At 39.4% G+C, this 17,132-nt stretch overlaps 1 protein-coding gene across 6 annotated transcripts in view; it reads right to left on the reverse strand.

Moving 5' to 3' along the window:
- Positions 1–980: 980 nt before the first annotated feature.
- Positions 981–17,132, reverse strand: part of brd4 (bromodomain containing 4) — a 177,679-nt gene continuing 161,527 nt past the window's right edge. For all 6 annotated transcript variants that reach the window (XM_043694781.1, XM_043694780.1, XM_043694778.1 and 3 more), the window contains 5 exons: positions 15,362–15,527; positions 9,347–9,477; positions 6,753–6,979; positions 4,743–4,950; positions 981–2,659 (listed from right to left, as the gene is read on the reverse strand). In XM_043694781.1, the coding sequence (XP_043550716.1) occupies positions 2,591–2,659; positions 4,743–4,950; positions 6,753–6,979; positions 9,347–9,477; positions 15,362–15,527 (801 nt within the window). In that variant the 3' untranslated portion in view covers positions 981–2,590. The remainder of the gene's footprint in view (positions 2,660–4,742; positions 4,951–6,752; positions 6,980–9,346; positions 9,478–15,361; positions 15,528–17,132) is intronic.

The raw sequence follows: 17,132 nt of genomic DNA on the forward strand, positions 1-17,132 counted from the left end.
TTCTCTATTTTAAATTCGACTACCCAAAACAGACATACTTAAAACTAATTTTTGAACATATCCCCTTCTTTTGCTCAAAACTACTCCATGATATATTAATGGAGAATAAATCATCAAATTGATGCGTTGGAGATCAAACAGATTGTAGCAATTATAATTTATCAGCATATTTTGGGGGGTTTTAAGTTCCTTCAACAGTTAACACCACTTTCTCCAACTGGATAACATACAACAGTTGAGCATCTGTGAATATTCACAGGTGTTCCCCTCCTCCCCCACCTCCCCCCAAAATTAAATATACGAGGCAAGCTTCCATTTCACTCAATGTCATGTCTTCATTAATTGGTCTAGAATCCATTGAACCACAGTTCAAAGGAGGAAAAGACCACTCCGCCCATAAAGACTGACTAACTCCTCGCTAATCAAAAGCCAATTCTCCAATAAACATTCATTTGCACACATTTCGTAATCTTGTGTCTGAATACAATAGTCGGTTTTATCTGAAGCAGGCCATTTAAGAATATGCATCTTTGTCTTTACAGGAACTCTCAGAGGAAGGCTCCAATAGAAAAATATGTGTAGTTTTATACAGTTGCACTGACATCATTACATTTTACGTTGGAAGACAGAGAATGCCATATATAAAACAAAAAGACCACATTTGAAAGTAATGCTGGACCCATCAGCTAAATCTTCAGGTTTTCCATGTTATCGCATCATCAAAACAAGCATTTTTATCCATCCCATCAAGCTACTCCAAGTAACTACAAGCCTTAAAGATGTGGAGCCAGAGCAGAAATATTGACTATTTACAGGCATTGCGTACAGGCTCAATTTTAGGTAAGGGAAAATAATGTATTCTTGCCTTAAAGATGCATCCATCGTTATAATGAGCAACCATGAGCACACACTCCAAAACAGTGACAATTAAAAGAACACCACTGGAAACCATCTCTGGTTTAAAAAATAAGACGCCAGCATATTGTATAAAAGGTGTGTTTATTCAATAATCGATACAGACCAAATGCAATTTTTCTGCCTTTCAGTAAAACTGATTCTAAACCGAGGTACTTGCCAACACTGGATCTGCTGGTACTGTATAGTGGGTATTTTGGCACATTAAAATGTTCATTTTAAAAAAAGGAAAAAAAGGTTAAAAACAGCTGAAAAAATAAAATTATATTTAAAGGCAAAGACGAGGAATGGTACATTAATTTAAATCTTGCCATATAATAATAAAACAATCACTCGTCTAATTCTTGCTGCGGAGTTTAACTAGGAGAGCCAGCACTTCACTTGATGCTTTTAGCAAATACGAATGAGACACTTGCACAGAAACAGCTTGTATATTTTGTACACCCCTATGAAGGAGAAAGAAAGAAAGCCCAGAATCGACCAGTTAGTTAAAGATAAAACTCACGCACCTGGGCCTCCAAAGAGTATTGAAAGTCTGCTACATGAATAAAGTAAGTGTTTAATTACAGAAAACATTTAACAAGTTTTAAGCGTCACACCAACTATACCCACTATACAGCATCGGTCGAACACTATTCAAGGGCGGCTTAAACCTCTGGTTATTTGCAGAAAAGTCAGCTCTTGTATCTCTACTATTCAGAGGGACAACAGTACAAAACAGTTTCAGCAGTGCCATTCAACATTCGTATCTCCTGAGGTAACGAGACAAACAATTTCACCTACTTTGGTTGGTAGTCCAGCTTTGATCCCAAACACTGCAGAAAAGAAATTAAAACAAGAAAAACAACAAAGTTTTTGATGGGACTGCTGTTTTAACTCATAACCTCTGACATACGATTATTTTTTTTCCCTTTTTTGTATTGTCATAACCATCACATGGCTTGTCAGAACACACTGAGCCTAGTAACTGGAAACTCTGTAGATAAACAAAATCCGCAGACAGCACTATGCACTGTAAAAAAAAAGTAATGAACACAAAGTCGCACTGCTTAAATAGTCTATCCAGATTATACTGTTGTGACTTAGTGAAGGGCCCGGTTTTCCCAATTACAAAGGTATTCACCCAATCTGTGTTTTTTAAATATATCGTGCTTTCGCCCTCTTCTCCTCTTATTAGCAGTGAAGGAGACTCACTAGATTTACAGAACCAACGCAGAGAAACCGTTTCGCAAACAGGGCCCTCACACGGCAACAGTGAAACCCTGTTTGATTGGATACATCAGAATGTTACTGTGTCTTTTCTTACATAGTGAAGGAGCTTGGCGAGGACAGCCTTGCAGCTAACGGGTACAACCCCCCCTCCCCCCTTTACAGTAGTATCATTCGGAAAGCTGGATGCACAGTTGTGCACGTGTTTTCTACACAACATCGATAAGTTTTGTTTTGTCTATTTGTTCATTCCTATATTGTGGGTTAAATGTAAGGCAGACTTCTGTCCATCCATGTCCGTCCATCCTTTCAAGGCATTGACTGAATGATTCGCTCACTCACTGGGTCACACATGCAGAAAGACCGTGCACCAAGAACCTGGCTGAAACACTACGGTGCCACGTAACTCATGGAAAACAGTTTCGTAGTACTTTCAAGAATCAGGATATCCAGCATCAGGAGGCCCTTAGAAGAGATTCTCTTCAAATATTGCCATTAAGTCGCTCTGAAAATTCATGTCAATTGTAGCTGCCATCTAAATCACAAAGAAAAGATGCAACATTTTAGCTTACATAGTTTAATTATATTCTTAGCCATTTAAAGCAGGGTTAAATTACATACAATGACACATTGTATTGGTACGCCAAAGCCAATATTAGTCAACAGAAGGTATTAAAGGATATGGTTAAAGTCAGATATATACAGCTTTGTTTTACTATCATGGGATTTGGACATCGTCCCATCACTAACTTCAGATTGTTCAGATCAGAGTTCAACCATGATTGCAATGAATGGCATGGGACAGGCTCCAGAGGCTAACTGGGATCACCCAACATCAATAAACAGTTCACAATTTGCTCAGAACTTCTAATGTAGTATAGACTTGCAGCAGATTATTGTAGACTGCTTTTCTAAATTCAAAAACACAATGGAAAAAGCCTGCAGAGAACAGTGTAGGATGCATTAGGACTCAGAGGGGAATCATTTCACAACAAAGCACCAAAAAGTCTTTGTAATAGAAACCAGAGCTACAGCCCTTTTCTCAGATTAACTCCTTTCACTAATGATGAAATTCAAGTATCATTTACCTGTTAAAGAGTCTCTTCTGCCCTGTGCCTTATACAGAACTTCATCAGTGCGAAAGATTAACTGACCTAACTAGCTGCCAAATTACTAAAACACCTCACTGTTTCAGAGAATAACATTTCAAAGAAAAGCATTTCCAGCCTTTTCGGTGTATACAGAAAACACAAACCCTGGCAAGCCAAGTATCATCTGATTGAAATAGAAATACTACCCTATCCATATAGGAAAAATAGACCTCTCACATCCCCCTTGGAACTTATATCAAACCCCCTACTGTGGTATCATACCTAGCCTCTTACTCAGGCCAAGGTTTAAAATCGTGCACAAAGTGAAAAGAAAATCAGCATGAATTAGCCTTAATTGTGTCTCCCCCAAATGTAGGACCTCAGCAATTAGCATCGCTGCCTCACAGCACCAAGGACCCAGATTCAATTCCACTCTCAGGTGACTGTCTGTGTGCAGTTTGCACATTGTCCCAGTGTCTGTGTGAGCATCCTCTGGATACATGGTTTCCACCCACAGTCCAAAGATGTGCAGGCTAGGTGGATTGATCATATTAAATTGCCCATAGTAAACAGTGATGTGTAGGTAAGGTTGATTAGCCATGAAAAAAAGCAGGGTTGTAAGGTGAGGATGGGTCTGGGGGATAGGCTCTTTGGAGGGTTGGTGTGGATTCAATGAGCCAAATGCCCTGCTTCTATGAAGCAGTTCGGTAATCTGCGCTTTGGAATATCCTGACAAACCTAATAGGCTATAAAAACAAGAACATGTTAAAAGAATCCTGAAAGGTTTGTTTCAATTCAATCAAGTTGCAGTAATTTGTTCCACACAATGAAAAATTGTGTACACACAGTAGCTACATATTAAATCTGAGGAAAATACAAATTTGAAGTCACTGCAAGGAAAAGTAGTGAGAAAATGGAATAAACTGTGATTAAATCCGAGGCAAAGAAATTCACACTTAGCCCAATTCTGATGGATCACTTCACACCTTTCCCAGCTACATGGTCAAAATCTTCCAAGCTTGATTACATCTGTTTTTTTTTAAGAACTAACACTTCATTTTAAAGCTCAAATATCATCAGCGCAGCATGGTCAAGTCGAAATTCAGATGTTCACACATTTCATGAAAGAGCAGCAGCCAATTTAAAAATAGACCTTTGTAGAATTAATTTCTGACACTCGCAAGATTATTATTTCAGGAAGCTGGAGGCCTATCACCACTACTCAACGGTTTTTGGGACATGTTCAGTGGCTACTAAAAGGACTACTTGGTACTGGAAAAAATGGCAAAGCTGAATACTCTGATTTGCACATGTCCACTTCAGAGGAGGGGTTAGTAGATTACAATCAGGAGCAGAAAAGTCAGGCTAGTTTTTAATCCAAAATTCTAGCTCAGGTATATCCAATCTCAACTGCAGCAACAGTAACCACCACCGCGTTTAGACCAAGTAAATACAAACTAACAACAAAAAAATCAGATTCCAACTTGGAGTTAAGACTGATCTTTACGAAATACAACAGAAACGTACCGCTTCCTTCCGCCTTCTTTCCTGCTCTCGCTTCCTTGCGAGCTCTCGCTGCTGATCCAGCATAGATTGTGAAGTTGGCTGAGAGCTCTGTTGTTGTTGCTGCTGCTGCTGTTGTTGCTGCTGCTGTTGTTGCTGATGCTGCTGCTGTCTTCTCGCCTCCTCGTGAGCTCTCCGAGCACACTCTAAAGCATCCTCTTCATCTCGGCCTCTGCAGTCAGAAGCAAGACACTGTCAAAACCAGCCAAAAGAGGCAGGGCCGTTGAAATCGCACTCTCTTTAGTCACAACAGTTGTGGACATCAGGTTAATAATACACCCAACCAACAGCATAAACAATAACCGAAGATTTGCTGTTGTAGGGAATCTAACAGCACTCGCCATTAATTAGAAGTGTCATGAGGCAAGGAACTGGGAATGCAAGCTCAATGCCAGTAAGAAAGGTGGACACCCAACTCAATCTTTCCAGGAACATCAGACATTTGCTAAGCTGCTTTTTTGATCCATTGCAGGTATACCCAGTGACATTAGGCAAAGAATGTCAGGATTTTGACCCATGACTAATGGAACAGCATTATAGTTCCAAGTCAAGAGGGTGTGGAGGTGCCAGTGTTGGATTGGTGTGGACAGACTAGCGAAGACTAATTCATCACACTCTTGACTTGAGCTTTGTCGATACTGGACAGGCACTAGGGAGTCAAGGGCTGAGTCATATTGCAAATATTCCTACCCTCTGATCTGTTCTAGCCACTGTAGCTACATAGCTGGTCTAGTTCAATGGCAACCCTAGGATATTGATACTTCAGGAATTCAGAAATGGTAATGCCATTTAAAAATGGTTACATTCTCTCTTGCTCGAGATGGTTATTACTTGGCACATCAGTGGTGGCAAAGCTGCTTGCCACTGATCAGCCCAAGCCTGGATGTTATTTAGATCTTGCTGTATGTGGTCAAAAACTGTTTCAGAAACAAAGGAGTTGTAAGGGACATTGAACATTTGTACAATCATAAGCAAAAATCCCCATTTCAAGCCTTATGGATGGCCAAAGAGATCTCCTTAACCAGCCAGATAGAAGTGAAATTAATGGCAAAGAGCAATCAATAGTGAAGTCTATTTTCCTTTCAGAATATGAAGGACAGAAAAAACGGGAAAGACAGAAAAAACGGGAAAGACAGAAAAAACGGGAAAGACAGAAAAAACGGGAAAGACAGAAAAAACGGGAAAGACAGAAAAAACGGGAAAGACAGAAATGAGCAAAGAAAGTTACTTTTTTAAATAATCATCCAATTAAACCTGAAGGAATGTCTATCCACACAGATTTTTATACACAACAACCAAGCAAATTGATTTGCACTAATTAACAAATCACTATTTAAAATGCTCCCAGACTGAAACAGAAAGACACCTTCACAGCTACCATATAAATGGTAAAATTCCAAACCCTTTAAGGTCTGCAGACAACCCAATGCTGCTTGCATGAATCTAACAGCAGAGTCACACATCTGAGAAGTGAGTCTTCAAATAAGTTTAACCAAATATCTAACATCCCATCGAAACTGCTCTACATCATACACATTAGCCTCACCCGTACACTTTTAAAGGAAAATCTGAGGCAGCATGCTCCAAATCTCTGGCTGCAACCTTTGATATGGAATGCAAGTCAGTAATGAGCCTGAAGATGCATCACTGTGCACTTAACACCACAAGGCAGGGAAGAAAGCTGTGAGCCAGAAATCTTCCCTCCTCTTGACGGTCCTCAGCACAAAGAAGGTTTCTGCACTACAAGTCTTCCTGACAGCATAGTGTGCTCAAGATTCACCAATCCATTAGTGTGTTAGCAGGTTCAGAGGAAATAAAATTATTGGTGACCAGTTCAAACATGGATGAGAACACTGGAAGTAAGCATTTGCAGCCAATTGCAGGCATTGCATGCGAACTTTGTTCATATTTGACAATGTAACCAAGGCATTACACAAGTTTGATAATTCTATTAAACTGAAGAGTTAGGCTTGCCTTTGTCTCTCCTGTTCCATTCGGAGTCGCTCTTTCTCCGCTGCCTCCTGCTGCATTTTACGGAATTCCTCTTGTGCTTTCAGTGCCTTTTCTCTCTCCTCCTTCTCCCGTGCTGCTCGGCGAAATTGCTCAAAGCTGTCGCTCGAAGATTTTGCCGTGGATGAAGGATTAGAAGGAGCCTTTGTTACCAGACTTGCCCAAGAGCCCATGTTCTTGATCTTAAGATCCTAAAGCACGTGTCCACAAAGAATACAGAACTGTAAACAAGTTTTCAAGGTGTGGATAACTCAAAAGGCACCGAACAATAATAAGAAATTTGCAATATTTAGATTTCAAAAAATAACTTTACAGGCACTAAAGGGAAGAAACGTCATAAAATGTAACATGAAACCTTTGCAGAGTTTTTAAAACAATAATTGGGAAATGCTCATAGATATAGACAGGTTAATGAGCATTAGCACAGAGCTACTGCACAGCATAATTAAGAGATGACAGTACAGTGGACGAGTGCGGACCGGGAAAAAAGTTCAGCAGAAACAATAGCTGATGAACAATGGCAGACATTTAAGAAAATAGTTCATGATGTCTGTTCGGCATGGACGGGTTGGGCCGAAGGGTCTGTTTCCGTGTACATCTCTATGACTCTCTGACGCTCAACAATAAAAATCGCAATGAAGAAGGTAGTTTCTAGCAAAGGGATACACAAGTCACAGTTAACCAAGGAAAGATAAGGACAGTATCAAACTGAAAAAAAAATGAATCTAATCTTTGCCACACTGCCATTCAAAGTATTGAGAAGTTTCAAAGGCAGATGATGGCCAAAAAAGAAAATAGCAGCTAACAAAGAAAATGGAGAGTAAGAGTTTGTTTAAGTACCTAATAAGTTAGAGAGTACTAATATGATCATTGTCCCCTTAAAGAATGAGGCTCGGGAAATCTTTCATCAAATAATGGGGAACCAGGAAATGGCAGAGGAATTAAATACGCATCAATCTTCATCATGGAGGACACTAATATCATGCTCACTAATCAAGGGGTAAAATGGAGGGGTTGGGGGGAAGAGAGACGACAATAAACACTAATTGGAGATAATGTACTAGGAAAATTAATGGGTCCAAAGACCGGCAAGTTGTCCAGACCTCATGGGTTACATCCAAGGATGTTAAAGGACAAAGTAGATACTTTGATAATAGATGCATCGGTAATAATCTTCCAAGACAGAAGGTTTAAGTAAAGGAGCCATTCTCAGGAGGGAAACCTGTACTTAGTGCAGTGCCGTAACTATTAATGCTGGGGTCACAATCATTGACAGTATGTACTAAAATGACTTAGGTGAACCTATTTTCAAGTTTTCAAATGATAAAAATAGATGGGTGGGCAAGTGATGAGGATAACCAAACAGGTACAGAGGGAGGTAAAGGTTGAGAGAGTAGGAAAAAACTTTGTAAATGGAATGTGGGCAATATGTGAAGTTATGCAGTTTGAGAGGAAGAAAAAAGAACTGATAAAGCATAAGCTTGAAAAAGAGACGGACTGTAGAAAGCTACAAAGAGGAACTTCAGGGTCCAGCTGCATGGATTGGGACGGTAAGTAGACAATTAGCCTTTATTTCAAAAGGGAATTGTGCACTGTTAAAGATTGCAGTAAGTCTTGCTAAAACTATTCAAGGCACTAGTCAGACCATAACTAGGATACTGAACACTTTATTTTCCCTTATCCAAAGGTATGATAGAAGAGTTTGGAGGCAGTCCAGAAAAGGTTCAATAGTTAGATGCTGTGTACGAAGAGAGGTTTAATAGATTGGGTTTTTGCATATTAAGGGAGTTTAGAATGAAACACAACCTTATTGAAATGTACAACATTCTTAGAGATCTGACATAGCAGACTGTTTGCTGTTCTAGGAGAATCTAAGAGCAGACAGCAGTCTCAGGGCAAGAGATCATCCATTTAACACAGATGAGACAGAGCTTCTTCTCAGAGGTCAGAGAATCTATGGAATTCTTTACTGCAGATTGCTGTCAAGAATGAGTCATTAAGAATACTCAAGATCAAGACAAAGATTTGTTAATTGTAAGGGAATCAAGGGTTATGGGGGAAAGAGGCAGGAAATGGGTTGAGGATTATCAAATCAGCTGTGATCTCACTGAATAGCCAAACTGTCACAATGGACTGATTGATCTACTTATTGAATGAATATAATACATATCTGGAATTAAGAGTCTAAATGATGAGCATGAATGCATTGGTGATTGCCAGGAAAAACCCATTTAGTTCACTAATGTCCTTTAGGTTAGGAAATCTGCCCTGAGCTGATCTGACCTACATGTAACTCCAGACCCACAGCGATGTGGTTGACTCTTAACTGCCCTCTGGGCAAGGAAAGGAAATAGAAAAACAAAAGATTCTATTTGCTATTGAGGGCATCTTGCTGTGAAGTTTTGGCTTCAAGCACGTGAAGAATAATCAAGGAGCCATCACTTGTTTCACAACTTTTTGATTGTGTGGGGAGAGGAAGCCAGACAAAGAAGTAGTGAGGGAGGCAGAGAGAGAAAAGGCCACCAGCAACACAGCAGCAAATGTATGAACAAACTCACTTTTTTGGGAGCAACAGGAGTTTTGGGTTTTTGTTGTTTCTGTTTGTCTTTGTCCTGAGGAGAAGGCTGTGTGCCATGTTCTGGAGGTCGAATCACTGGCCCAGCAACTTCCATTTGTTTCATCTCTGGTCCTGTAGAAGGTAGTGCAGAGATTGTTCAAATATTTTGTGTACCTGCATAGCAGCTACCAACATTTGACCGCTTGAGCAGTCCCAGCCAGCACTACTGGCTTTGGGAAGCGAGTGAAGGAGAATATATCTAAGCACTGCACTAGAATCCTAACTCAATTTGGTGGCAGAACAGTGGTTTATGTTGGAGGAATCCAAATAGTATCCAATACAAAACGGCCCTAAATCCAATTTGGGGGGAAAAAAACAGCTGAAACTTGTTAAGTCAAATAGTTACACCATCTGGAAAGCTTAAAAATGAATACAAAGGTTAGCTCTGCAATGTTGGGATTTTAAACAAAGACTGAATCATGGCTCTGCCCCAACCCCCACAATAACTGGGAAAATACAAATGTGAGTAAGCATGTATAAAACTTGAATATTGATTCAAAAAAAGGAAAAATCCTGAAGCTTTTTGCCTTGCACTGATCACAAATGCAAGAATGCCTAATTTTAAAAAGACCAACTACGCATCACAGAGAAATGGCTAAACCTTGACTCAGAGGCAACACGCTGATCAATTAGCACTGTTTTCTCATGCAATACAAACTAGGTCACATTTTCAGAATGAGCAATTCTTGCATCTGACCTGATCAGTGCAAGAGGAAAAGCCTCAATAGCAAACCTCTTTATGCATCCAGTCACAAATCTTGTGCATACATATATTTGTCATACTTCATCCGCTGTTACATTTTGACTCCATTTCTAACTTCCTTAGGTGGAAATTCACTATCTACAAGAATGATACCTTCGTGCTGAAAAGTGATTGTGTTACCACACAACACACATTTCTGACCAGGAATTCAGAGACAAGCCATTTTAGTTGCTTAAACTCCCTAGTGGTTTATAGTATTCTTAAACGATATCTACACAGCTTTGGAGAGATCCAAACCTTTGTTACTCATTGGATAATGTCACAACTAATTACTATGTTGTTCTTGAAAGAGTAGAAAGAGATAGTTGGCCACTGCACCCACAATAAATACAGATAACCAGTACCCCGGGATCCAGAACTTATCCAATTTGGTACAATAAATGGTAAAGTGAGAGTAGACCTGTGCTCACACTACCTTCAGTGCTCCATCAATGCAAATCTGCTAAGGGTGAAAACAGCAAGCAGTGGAAATTTATAACAATGTGAAAATTAGGTGTTTGATAAGGCGACATGTAAAGGGTAGAACACAAGAGTTTGTAGAACTAAGAAGAATAATTTAACAGCTATTTGGTAGATGAGAACTTCTAAGAATTGCTGAAAGATAAAGCTGAAATCTTTCTATCTTGTACACATCAGGACAATTAACAAGAATACCAATTAAACTGAGGAGGAATTTACATTGCATGACAGGAGAATGCTGATTGGTCGGCAAACAGAGCAAACAAATTAGTAACGGTGTTGCCATGGAGAATGCACCCATTAATACTAGTTTTAAATTTAAACAGATTAAGTAGTAATGCAAATGCAATATCAATATTCATTGCAAGGGAATGGAATACAAAAAATAGGAAGGCTTACTACAACTATATGGGATTGGTGAGACACCATGAAGACCAAGTACAGTTTTGGTCTCCTATTTGAGGAATAATACATTGCAGGTAGTTTAGAGATGATCAACTAGGGGTAAAGGGGTTGCCTTATGAGGAGGTTGGACCTACACCTATGGTAGTTTAGCAGCATGAGGAGCTGAAACAGAAGATTTTGAGGGATAGTGCCATGGTAGATGCAAGAGGATGTTTCCCATCAAGAGGAATCCATAACTAAGATGCAGTAATTCAGAGTCAGGAGTCATCCATTTAATATAAAAGTGAGGTGAATTTCTTTTCCTGTCAGTGTCATTAATCCTTGAAGTCATCAAAAACCCTACAGTAGAGGAAGCCTCGTCACTGACTATATTCAAAACTAAATTAGATCTTTGTCTCTGATTCACGAAGAACAAAGTGGAGTGAAGGCCACAATCAGATCAGCCATGACTTTATTGGATAGTGAAGCAGGGTTAAGACCAAATAGCTATTCATGCAATTTCTTATGCTCGCAGGGCTTTTGATAGTCTCTCCTTGAAATTTCTTATGCCCTTAAATGCACAACCAACTGAAAAGACGAGGTAGGTTAGCATGTCAAGTGATACGTGTTAATCATAAACCAGTAACTAATCCAGCTAAGCTGCAACTTCCTCCATCTACATTGTGTAGAATCCTGTATAGTTCTTCTGCTCGCAGTAACAAAATTATTTTAGCCCTGTTCTTCTCTCGATTCCATTGCTAAAAGGGGCACTGCTAGGATAGTGCTGTAGGAGGAAAACATGGTTTGTGACACTCTATAATAGGAGTTCTGATTTCTGAATTATAGGTGATTGAACATGGCAGTGAGTGGGGAAAAAAGTAAAACTATTGCACTTTTAAAGCTAGAAATTATACATAAAACAATTAATTAAAAATCAATCCAGCAGCCTCTGGGAGAACAAATTGTGCTTCTCTTCCAAATTGCGCTAATTATTATTTTCTTTCCTATTTTCATAGTTACAGGACACACCTGCTAGCCTTCAATACAATCCCCATGGAGTCCAACAACTTAAGGAATCCCTATGATGCCAATAAAAACAACCGTTAGACAGGTTTTAATTTAAAATTACTACTGAAACAAGAACTAAGAATCAACATAGCTCAAACATTTATTCACAAGTGAAAAATATTAAGTAATCAAATCAAACATACGCCTCACTTGGTTTCAAGCACTCGCATTACTTCCCACATAATTGTGGCATCATGTCTTTCCGACTCGGTTTAAATTTTGTAAAATTTCTCGCTTTCCATTCAACTGCTCCAGTTCGAGTCACACTTGACAACAGCAGCCCTTGCACGTGAAGGTCCCAGGTACGATAATCATCGATGAAGTACATCCATAAACATTCCTTCACTCTGGTCATAAATCTTCAAATTGTACAGTATCCCAAAAGACTCTCTCCTCAGACTCTTCTAAATGGTCCGTTGAGCACTGGAACACTTCAATAGCAGCACTGGGTATTGTCCAATCCACAAATCGCTCATTCTTCCCACCTTCAGTGTTCAGTCCTTTCCCACTGTATAACACAAAGTAACACAGTCTCTGCTCTACTCTCAGAGACCTGCATCAACATCAGGATGTTTGATGACAGCCAAACAGAAAATTTCTATTTGGAGAAAGTCACGTTTATTTTTCTTTGCATGAATTCTTAGTCCTGTTAACTTATTAACAAGTGAACAGGCTGACTCCACACCACCACAATTAGCTTCCTATTTATCCTCTTCTTCTGAGATGTTTATCCACATGACAGCAGGTCAAATGGACATCTCAGAATTTACTGATGTGATAATCTGGAACCCATTAACCCAATTTCAAAAATAACCCAATGTATGAGTCATTTTGTAAAGCTGGTGTGAATATGGCAAACCTAGACTCCATTTAGGGGTAAGATAAAAGCCACATCAAAGAGCTCAACTGGAACTGTGTCCAGTTCTGGGCACCAAACTTTCAGGAAGGAAAAGTATTAGACGAAGTTCAGAAACAATATACAATGGCTCCCAGGCTGAGGAAGTTCAGTTATGTAGATAAACTGGAGAAGTTGGGACTGCTTTCCTTGGGGAAGATTGCTTTCCTCAGGTAGCAGAGTGGTTAACTTTTCAGTGATTCCAGCCTTGGATGACTGTGTGTAGTTTGCACTTTCTCCCAGTGTCTGCATTGTCACAAGATCTGCAGTTTAGTTGCGACTGGCCATGCTCAATTGCCCCATAGCATGCAGGCATGTGCAGGCTAAGTGGATTAACTATAATAAATGAGGGTCTATGGGAATAGGGTGGGATACTCTACAGAGGGTCAGTGCAGAATCGATGGCCAAATGGCCTCCATCTGCACTGCAGGGATTCTATGATTCTAAGAAACAATTATGACAAGATTGTCTTGACAGACTAGGTGGAGAAACAGGTTCCCACTGATGGGAACATCAAGAACAAGACAACATGGATTTATAGTAAAGGCAAACACAGCAAGTGAGACATGAATAGAAACCTTTTCATAGAGCAAATGGTTAAGACCTGAAATAAACTGCCTAGAAGTGGGGACGGCAGAGTCAATCAAGGCACTGTAGAAGGAATTTAATTTTGTGCAAAGGAGAAATATGCAGGATGGTGGGAATAAAGTGGAGGAAAGGCACATGACTTATTACTCAGGGAACTGGTGCAGACAGAAAGCCAAATAGACTCTTTTTATGCTATAATCATTCTGTAATTGTGATTGTGAATATACGAACATACCCAATTTTCAGTACACAAACTATTACCATGATCATGGGGTGGGCAGGCAACTGGAGGAAAATATGACATTGACTACGATTAAAACTTGAGAAACTTAATTTTCTTCACTAAATTTCAGTTCAAATCTAACTAAAACTTTGTTTTGTTTGGTATTAGAAAGAGATTTACAACACTAACACCTTTCATGACTTCAATATCCCAAAATGACTTTATAATCAAATCAAAAACAGATTGAGAAACCCAGCAAGTTTGGTAGCATCTACGGGGAGAAAACGGTAACCGTTTCGAGCTCAGTGACTCATTAGAACACATCATCCAGTTCTGATGGAGAGTCACCAGACTTGAAATGTTAACTGTTTTCTCCCCAACTGATGCCATTAGACCTGCTGAATTTCTCCAACTAATTGTGCTTGTTTCAGATCTCAAGCAGCTGTTTTATTATTGTCATCCAAGTAGTAGTCACCAATGCAGTGTAGCAACCAATCTGTTCACAGAAAGCATCCATAAACTTCAAATTAGATAGATATTTATTCAAATAATCTAATTTATCATCCAGGACCAGGGAGAACGTCAGGAGAAACCCAGTATTTACATAGTGCCACATCACAACCAAGCCTTTTAATGTTATGAATTGTTTGGAAGTAGAGGTGCTTAGTTGGCAAACAAATTCATCATGTCTGCTGTCATGCTCCAGCAAAGTCCAGCATAAGCTGGACAAAAAGCACCTTATTTTCCACTTAAACAATTCAGTCTTCAGGATTCAACTTCAGAGTACGAACACTATCCATTTCATCATGGTTCCCAATACCCCACCATTTGCTTGCTTCCATTCATTAGCTCTCAACAAAGGTGACCTATTCTCTATTATTCACATCTACTTTATGTCTATTATCCTCTACTACTATTAGGATTCTCTTTTGCTCTATGCACCCTCACTATCTGTCCACATGCTCCGCCTCACCTTTTGGCAACAGTGCAAAAACCATTTCCAAGCATATTCAGTTCTAACGAGTCACTGATTTCGAAACATTACCTCTGTTTCTCTCCATAGATGCCACCAGACGTACTGAGTTTCTTCAGTATTTTCCATATCTCAGATTTCCAGCATCCACACTACTTCACTTTTATTTCACAAAGCAATGTTCCATAAACATCAAAAGGAATGACCAAGCAGTGACATTTGAGGGATATACATGAGTTAAGGCACTGAGGTAGCACAGCAAGAAAAGGCTATTCACCTTTTGCACCTGTTCTCAATTCAAATGGATCATCTCATTTGCATCTTAAAAGGAATTCACTCGCACTAGTCTCCCATTGCTGATTGCGCACAATCATACAAGCATGGGTTTTAGAATTTCAATTTTGATGTACAGCCCCAACAGCCTTTGAAGAAAATGATTCAGATTTCCATTACAATATGTGAAACAGTACCTTTAACAGGACTCCTGATCAGCCTAGCTCTAAGGTTATATGCCCCAGTTCTGAGGAAAGTTTATATGTAAAACATGTAATAAATTTCTTGCTTTTCTTAGGAATTTTATGTGAGCTCCATGAGTTTACTTACTGTGTCCAAGGTGTGGAGGTGGTTTCCCTCCTTCCCTCTGCTTTGATGATTCTTGGCGCACCGAAGGGCTAAATGCCTCGTTTCGGATTGCCGGTGAAGAGTGACTCTTCTCTTCTTTCACACTCAACATCGGCTGAGATTGCACTATTGAGGGAGTTCTTGGCTCCTGTAAGATAATAAATCATGAAAAAAATACCAATCCAACTCAGGCCTCATGCGATCAAATAGTCTCCACACTACTAGACCAAAAGACTGAAGTGAAATAGCACAGTCTCAATATGTTCCTCAACAGCACAATGCCTGGTCCAAATTCCACTAATTCTCAGTATCAACAGAAAAGAAAATGGCTTGTGTTAGAAATTAGGAGGTACTTTCCAATCAGATTATTGATTTTAAAAAGTAACCATAGTACAAACACTGCTCTGTATCCTACCAGTTTGCACCTGACAGAACACTGGACTAGTTATGATGCTGAAGTGTTCCATTCTCCATTTCCCTTAATTCATTTCCATAAATTAGCATCTAATCAAACCAAAATTCAAAAAAACCACAAGAAAAGCTTGCAGCAATTTTCTGAAAAAAAAAGACAAAATGCCTTTCTAACGACCACAAGGCAGGGCAGTGGCTTCTCAGACAACACTATGCTTTATGCTAAGGTCTGTGTAACCAAACATCTGACCGTTTTTGCTTGGGAGAAAAGACGACAAAAATAATCACACAGTAAATCACATAAGGCCGTCTCTCACGGAGCTGACAGCAATGTGGAAAACAGTCGTTTATTGAGAAATTGTTATTCAGCAAAATAAAAGTGGAGAGGATGGAATTACAGGTTAATTCGCAGACCGCAGTGCAGAATAGGCCTTTTGGCCCATCAAGTCTGCACGGACAAAACTTGGGTGGAGAAACTCAACAATGCGTGTGTATGGGTAGTAAAGACACTTACCTGAACTTCTATCACGTTGACACTTAATCATTGCAGTAACTCCAGTTATAATAAAGAACTGCAAATTCCTCTTGATTGGGTTTAGTTTCTGCCCACATACTATACTTAGGCCTAACATCCTGAAACTGTGGTATGAGAACTATAGGTACCAGGCTGATTGTTAATCAGTTACAATTTAATTACAGGTTTAGAAGTGAGGTCATGGTTATTCCCAAGTAAAATACTAATTTGCTTCAGAAAAATAATAAAATTTTGTCTCATTCCCAGAGGTTTACAGAATAATTAAAAGTACACAACAAAACATTCAATGCAAAACCCTAATCAGTTGAGTACAGCAAATGAATAGGAATCAACTGTACTTAGTGTTTGCTCTCAGTATATCCCTTAAGCTGTTCCATTCTGCTGCAAAAGACTTCATTAGTAGAACAGCTTCAGGGAAAATGGAGTCAATATCCATAGCAACAGCCCAAAGGGGAACTGGATCTCAAATGGCACATTTCAGTTATGTTATTCTGTGTGGAGGATGGATAGAAAGAGTATCCTGGAGTAGCACGCGTACTGGGAATGTTTCGGCAAAGTCGTTGCTTTTGGAGTATGTATATTGTTGCCATCACAAGTAACAACACCGCACCCCATGTTCATAATTCACCATTGCTTTGTTTTATATAATGAATCATCCAATGTTTCAGTCGGTTAGGGCAATATGTATTTGAACTATACCAACCATAAAGGCCCTAGGATGGATCCTGAATCTGTCCCAGAGAAGGAAAACAGGGGAACACCACAAAAGATAACTTTCAGCTTTAACTGAAATCCAGCTAATCCTTC

The sequence above is a fragment of the Chiloscyllium plagiosum genome, chromosome 8 (assembly GCF_004010195.1).
Source record: "Chiloscyllium plagiosum isolate BGI_BamShark_2017 chromosome 8, ASM401019v2, whole genome shotgun sequence".
Classification (NCBI taxonomy): Eukaryota; Metazoa; Chordata; class Chondrichthyes; order Orectolobiformes; family Hemiscylliidae; genus Chiloscyllium; species Chiloscyllium plagiosum.